This window comes from Mandrillus leucophaeus, unplaced genomic scaffold, assembly GCF_000951045.1.
Source record: "Mandrillus leucophaeus isolate KB7577 unplaced genomic scaffold, Mleu.le_1.0 Scaffold106, whole genome shotgun sequence".
NCBI lineage: Eukaryota > Metazoa > Chordata > Mammalia > Primates > Cercopithecidae > Mandrillus > Mandrillus leucophaeus.
The window spans coordinates 3,377,786-3,385,269 of NW_012098765.1; the positions used below are offsets into that span (position 1 = coordinate 3,377,786).

Below are 7,484 nucleotides of genomic sequence, written 5' to 3' on the forward strand. Positions count from 1 at the left end.
TTATAATATATTATATATAAATTATATGATGGAATGCTACTCAGCCATAAAAATGAATTAATGATATTTGTAACAACCTGTATGGGATTGGAGACCATTATTCTAAGTGAAGCAACTCAGGAATGGAAAACCAATCATCGTATGTTCTCACTCATAAGTGGGATTTAAGCTATGAGGATGCAAAGGCATAAGAATGACACAGTGGACTTTGGGGACTCAAGGGAAAGGGTGAGAACGGGGTGAGGGATAAAAGACTACAAATATAGTGCCGTATATACTGCTCGGGTGATGGGCGCACCAAAATTTCACAAATCACCACTAAAGAACTTACTCATGTAACCAAACACCACTGGTTCCCCAATAACCTATGCAAATACAAAAAAAATTTTAAAATGTTTTATTAGAATGCAAATATATATAGTCCAAAGATAAGCTTCTTTCCTGAGCTTGACCTGGGAATCAAGAGCTTCGGCTAAACATTTGACTCACGAGACCCACTTCTCACCCTCTTGCTGGGAGGGTTCTGCATCTGCATTCCTAGAAAACCAGCACCAACTTCCACTGAGCAGGACACATTTTTAAGCCACAAATGGGATAAGCTTATTTCTGTGGCCTCATCTTACAGCCCCTGGAGGAGGAACATCAACTTCTCCATGACGTTGGGCACCAATTTGTTTTCCTGGCAACTTGGGGGCATCTTTCTGTTTCTCATGCTGCTAATAAAGACATACCTGAAACTGGGTAATTTATAAAGGAAAGAAGTTTAATGGACTCACAGCTCCACATGGCTGGGGAGGCCTCACAATCATGGTGAAAGGCATGGAGGAGCAAAGCCACATCTTACATGGTGGCAGGCAGGGGAGGGAATGAGAGCTAAGCAAAAGGAGAAACCTCTTATAAAACCATCAGATCTTATGAGACTTATTCATTGCCATGAGCACAATATGGGGGAAACCGCCCCATGATTCAGTTATCTCCCACCGGGTCCCTCCTACAACGCATGGGAATTATGGGAGCTACAATTCAAGATGAGATTTGGTTGAGTCCTTATTGAGATAGAATAGAATAGTGGCATGATGTTGACACCAGGTTTATATGAGTTTATAAGATTCATAGAGTATTTGAGGCTCTATTATCCTAACCGGTCATAGACTCAGTGGCACTTCTGTCTGTGTTGGTTGGCCTGTGAGACCCTGAAGCTATTGGTTTGACCATTTATTAATGGGGTCAGTAGGAAGCAGATATCAAGCTTAGTGACCTGAGAATGAATGTCGATTCTCATTTACTAGCTCTGTGACTTTGGCAGCATCACTACACTTATACTGTTTGCCTCTGTATCTTTAACAGTAACACGGTCCCAGAAAGTTCACTCCTTTAGGGAAGACGTGAGTAACCAAAGAAGTAAGTCTGTTAATTACAGGCTTGGTGCATGTGTTAGTCCATTTTGCATTTATAAAGGAATACCTAAAACTGGGTAAATTAGAAAAGATGAATTAATTGGCTCACAGCTCTGCAGGCTATACACCAAGCATAGTGCTGGCATCTGCTTCTGGTGAGGGCCTTAGGAAGCTTCCACTCATGACAGAAGGTGAAGGGGAGCCAAGGTGTCACACGGTGAGAGTGGGAGTAAGAGAGAGCAGGGGAAGGTCCTAGACTCTTTTAAACAACCAGCTCTTGTGTGAACTCAGAGACAGAGAACTCACTCATTACCATGAGGATGGCACTAAGCCATTCAGAGGGATCTGCCCCCATGATTCAAACCCCTCCCACTGGGCCCACCACCAACACTGGGGATCACATTTCAACATGAGATTTGGAAGGGACAAATATACAAACTGTATTAGTGCAGAATGTGAGTTTTTACTGCGGTTTAGAATGTAAATAAGACCTCATCATCTAGTAAAACCTGATTCTCATGGTCATCTATTTTATATGAAAGATTCTATTTTCAGGATGCTCTTATTCCTCATACAAATACATGGGGAAAAAAAAAAAGCCAACATGCTGCCCAGTCATCGCACAGTGAAGACAAGTGATCAAGCACACGGGTTTCTCTTAGCGTCTCAGCATTTGTTTAGACACAAAGGGAGAACAAAAATTTACAGGACATTGAAGAAAAATCCTCAAACAGAAGGGGGACAGCAAGAAAGAGAGAGAGGGAGATACAGAGACAAAGAGAGAAAAAAGAAAGGGAAGGTGGAAGAGAAAAAGAAAAGAGGGGGAAGAGGAGGAAAGCAGCAAGCAAACACATTTTTTTCTTAAGAAAAGAAATAAGGCTGGGCACATTGGCTCATGCCTGTAATCCTAGCACTTTGGGAGGCCAAGAAGGGTGGATCACTTGAGATCAGGAGTTCAAAACCAGCCTGGCCAACAGGATGAAACCCCCTCTCTACTAAAAATACAAAAAAAAGTAGCCAGGCATGGTGGCAGGCACCTGTAATCCCAGCTACTTTGGAAGCTGAGGCAGAAGAATCACTTGAACCTGGGAGGTGGAGGTTGCAGTGAGCTGAGATCACACCACTGCACTCCAGCCTGGGAGACAGAGTGAAATACTGCCTCAAAAAATAAATAAATAAATAAATAAATAAATAAATAAATATAAAATCTATAAATGTTAAAATTAATATTCTCAGATAAATAAAAGATATTGCACCTATACATCAAGATAGTCTTGAAAAGAAAGGAAACTCTGATAAGACAAATGTTCTTTGAAATCAATAGCTAAAAAGAAACCCTTAGGCAATAGTAGAAGAGTTGGAAGACAAAGCTGTTCCAGGAAGTAGAAAAAATATATAAAAGTGAACAAAAAGAGTGAAAAAATCGGAAAATAATAAGATCTCTGCTCAAGGATGTCCAACACTAGCAATATTTATGTGACTAAAAAAGTTTCAGAGTATCATGAAAATATTTATTTTAAAAATTCAAGATTTGAGAGATGAGGCACAGGGGTTCCAGACTGAAGCTATTCCACGATGAGCACAATAAATGAACAAATGGATAATTGTTGCAAAAACTTCAGAATACCAGGAATATATAGAAAGTTCCAGAAGCTTCTAAAGGGAAGTAGAATTTCCATTCAAAGGATGGTAGTTAGAATTCTATTGGTCTTTAGAAAAGCAACACTGCACATTGATAAGTTATAGGAGGTAAAATCAAGGAAGGATGTGGCTTTGAGTTTAAAATCATCTACCAAGCTAAGAGGTCAATATGTAAAATTGACTAGTATTTTTGTGAGTTTGGTATTAAACAATAGGAAAATGTATTAGAAGAACCAGGTACAAGTTTTAATAAGTGAACTTGTTGATGCATAATTTTTCTATTAGAATCAAATAAATTTAAGAAGTTAAAATAGAAGTAAAATTACATTTATGTCCCCAGCCAAGAAATACACTTTTTTTTTTTTTTTTGAGACAGAATCTTGCTCTGTTGCCCAGGCTGGAGTGCAGTGGTGCAATCTCAGATCACTGCAACCTCTGCCTCCCAGGTTCAAGCAATTCTTGTGTCTCAGCCTCCCAAGTAGCTCGGACCACAGGCGCGTTCCACTATGCCCGGCTAATTTTTGTATTTTTAGTAGAGACAGGGTTTTGCCATGTTGTCCAGGGTGGTCTCTCCAACTCCTGGCCTCAAGTGATCTGCCCGCCTTGGCATCCGAAAGTATTGGAATTACAGGTGTGAGCCACTGCGCCCAGCCAGTAATACACTTCTAAACTATGCTTTACAAGTACAATTATAAAAGGAAAATGTTGATAAATATCACAAAGACAACTTTTAGAATATTGGTACAGTAGTACTCATAAGTGAATTGAAAAACACAAACCAGGCCGGAAGAATATATTTGCAACACATATAAGAGATAAATTATTAGTGTCTAGAAGACAACAAAAATATTCTACTAAACCTTGAGGAAAAAAACATGCTAAAAACTGGGAAATAGGCCGGGTGCGGTGGCTCACGCCTGTAATCCCAGCACTTTGGGAGGCCGAGACGGGCGGATCACGAGGTCAGGAGATCGAGACCATCCTGGCTAACACGGTGAAACCCCGTCTCTACTAAAAATACAGAAAAACTAGCCGGGCATAGTGGCGGGCGCCTGTAGTCCCAGCTACTCAGGAGGCTGAGGCAGGAGAATGGCGTGAACCCGGGAGGCGGAGCTTGCAGTGAGCTGAGATCCGGCCACTGCACTCCAGCCTGGGCGACAGAGTGAGACTCCGTCTCAAAAAAAAAAAAAACACCAACCAACCAACCAAACAAACAAAAAAACTGGGAAATGATATAAATACAAAAACTAGCATAAGGGAAAAACAGAATGGCCTTTAAAATAGGGTGAACAGATTCAATCACACTGGTTAACAAAGAACAGGTAATTAAAGATCATGTACTATTTTATACCCATCAATGGACTGACATTTAAAAAGTATGAGAGTAGCAGGCATTAAAAAGGATGGGTGTTTAAGATGAGCTCAGGCAACAGAGTGAGATCCTGTCTCTGCAAAAAATCTAAAAATTAGCTGGCCGTGGTGGCACACACTTACAAGTCCCAGCTACTCCTGAGGGTGAGGTGGGAGGGTCACTAGAGCCTAGGAGCTCTAGGCCAGCCTGGGCAACATACGAAGACCCCACCTCTTTAAAAAAGAGATGTGGAGAAACAAACTCCCAAGTTACTAGAGTCCCATTGCAAACTGTTTTTCAAACAATCCTTGTTGGTATAACCCAGTGGTTTCGAAATGTACCCAGTGGTTTCTAAACCCAGTGGTTTCTACCTAGGGTTGACAAAGCCCAGAAGCCACCACAAGGTCCCACACCTCTCACTTGATTTGTCTGCAACCCAATCATTCAAACCCCAGCCTCTTGCCTTTGCCCAGCTTACCCAGCATGGTGTCCTCTAGAAATGAGCGGGTTCGATCAGCTGTGTGCTGCAGAGCTCCCGAGCTGACTCTATGTGACTGCTGGGCTAAAAGACCCGCTTATTTAAGCAACATTTTAATGTAATCATGTCCCCACCCTGTCCTACCCTAATACCACGCCCTCCAGTAATCCATTCAATATCTGTTTATTGAGAACCTATTCTATGCCTGATGCTGTGTAGGGCACTGGGAATAAAATTGTTATTCAAGACTGATCCCTGACCCCAGAGAGTGGAAGAAAATAAAGGAAAGTGGAGTGAACAGAAAATGGATAAAATGTTCAAAAATGTCACTTGGGATCAATGAGTAAATAAACAAGGCACTGAGAGAAAAATAAGTTGGTAAGATGACTCAAATTCAGAAGGTGAAGGAAGTGCCCTGTGTGTGGGCGGCTTGGAGCACAGCAGGAGGCATCTTGCTAGGAGTTTGAGATGATGGAAGGTTAAGCCCTTCACCTGCCCGTCTCAGTCCAACCTCTTCCAGTCGCGACAGCAAGGGATGATGGTGAAGAACTTGGCAGAGCCTAAACCATAGAGGATCTTACATCTTCTTTTGAGTATGGATTTGGGGGTAGTTGTGAGCCCGTAACTAGTTTTCAGCAAGGAAACTTAAAATACAAATTGCATTTTAAAAAGAATCATGCTTCTCTCTTTCCTCTGAGCATCCCTCTCTGTCCCTCTGTTACTCATTTTCTCCACCTTTCAGGCACCCTATTAAGTCATTTATTTATTCCTCCCTGTAACGTTCTTCTCCATGATGGGTCTTATTTGTGGGGTGAGTGGAATTTGGTGGATGAGACAGATCTAGTCTCTGTTCATGAGATGTGGCCTCCTCACATTCAATGTGGACCCAAGCTTTCTGAAGTAGAGATGGGACTCTGGTCTTGGCCTGTCTTATACTAACCCCTAATTCTGTCCTCTCCCTCAACCTCCACACCCCACCAGGTTGATTTGGAGAAGACTTGGACAAGCGAAAGAACTCTGGCTCTGGGAACATTGTGGGTAGCCTGAAGGCCAAATGATTGAAGGACCCATCTGTGTCTTTTTATGTTTTGTTTTAGAGCCTCACTGTTGCCCAGACTAGAGTGCAGCAGTGCCATCATAGCTCACTGCAGCCTTCAACTTCTGGGCTCAAGAGATCATCCAGCCTTGGCCTGCCAAAGTGTTGGGATTACAGAAGTGAGCCATTTCACCTGGCCCCATCTGTCTTTTACAGGAATAAAATTCAGGAAAACGTCTAACACGGTCAAGGGTAGAAACTCCCAAATCCTATTGGAAAAGATAAAGTGGGCCTCTAATTTTCCGTATAAATTTTAGAATCAGTCCCTGGGGTTGCCCTGTGGCACTAATGAGGAGGAAAGAGGGTGATATATTCAAAGGGTATGACCTCCCCAATAGCAGGGAATTTTGCAGAGCTTAACGTTAAAACACCCCGACACTTCTTCATTTGTTCACTTAATTATTCGAATGCCCGCTCTGTTAAGATTTGTTCCAGTGAGTAGTAAATTGGGGTTTACAAAAATAGAACTCACCGCCGCCTTCCCAAGTGCTGGCATTCTAGGGAGGGATGCAGGAAATAAAACAGGAAACAAGCCAATACACAGTTCTGATTATGATACCACTGGTGTTATGAATGCCACCAACAGCACTGATTCAGAGGATGTGCAGTAATTTTAAGGTAAGATAAGACGTCTCTGAGGAAGTATCATTTTCATCGAAGGAGAGGGAAGAGTGTTCTAAGCAAAGGGAACATCAAATGCAGATAAGAGACCACTGTAGCTGAAGTGTATTGTGGGAGAGGAATATCGGGAAAAGCTCAAACTGGAAAGGCCAACCAAGGTCAGAGCAAGGCGAAGAAGTTTGAATTTTATTCCAAGTGAAGGACAAGGCCATTCAAGGGCCCTTGGGAGACCCAGAACACTCAGTTCACTTTTTTTTTTTTTTTTTTTTTTTTTTTTTTTTTTTGAGATGGGGTCTCTTTCTACCATCCAGGCTGGAGTGCAGTGGTGCAATCTCAGCCTCCCAGGCTCAAGCGATCCTCTCGGCTCAGCATCCCAAGCAGCTGGGACTACAGGAATGAGCCACTGCACCCAGCCTCAGTTCACTTTTCTTACCACAAGCTACTTGAGAAATGAAAGAAAAAAACAGCCTCACCTTGAGAAAGTTGCATGAGATTCCAGGTGCCCACCTGACAGGCAGGTTCCACTGAGGCATGAGGCTGAAAATAGTTTGCAGTTACAGTTTCTCAAGATCTTCTGTTGCTGTTGTATCTGCTTTGAGCACACCCTCCCCTTACTTTCAGGGGCCTCATTTGCTACTTTCTCATCAAAGGCTTCTCTGATCCCCCCCAGGCCAGGTCAGAACTTCTGTGTGGGGCTGCAGAGCTCCCTGAACGTCACCATACCTTACTATGTTTATTTGCGTGGGTTTTCTGGGAATGTTGGTCTCCATGAGGGAGGATGTGGGTCTTACCCTGTGATCCTCAGAGCCCTGCACAGGACCTGGCCCATGGTAGTTGCTCATTATAAGAGTTTAGGAGACATGAATAAAATATTGGACTCTCCCTGGGGGAAAGCGGCTG

General features: G+C 42.7%; 1 protein-coding gene across 1 annotated transcript in view; it reads right to left on the minus strand.

Moving 5' to 3' along the window:
• LEUTX (leucine twenty homeobox) overlaps nucleotides 1-7,133 on the minus strand; it is a 10,010-nt gene extending 2,877 nt beyond the window's left edge. The window contains exon 1 of the mRNA XM_011984063.1: nucleotides 7,058-7,133. Coding sequence (XP_011839453.1) covers nucleotides 7,058-7,073 — 16 coding nt within the window. The 5' untranslated portion in view covers nucleotides 7,074-7,133. The remainder of the gene's footprint in view (nucleotides 1-7,057) is intronic.
• Nucleotides 7,134-7,484: the final 351 nt, after the last annotated feature.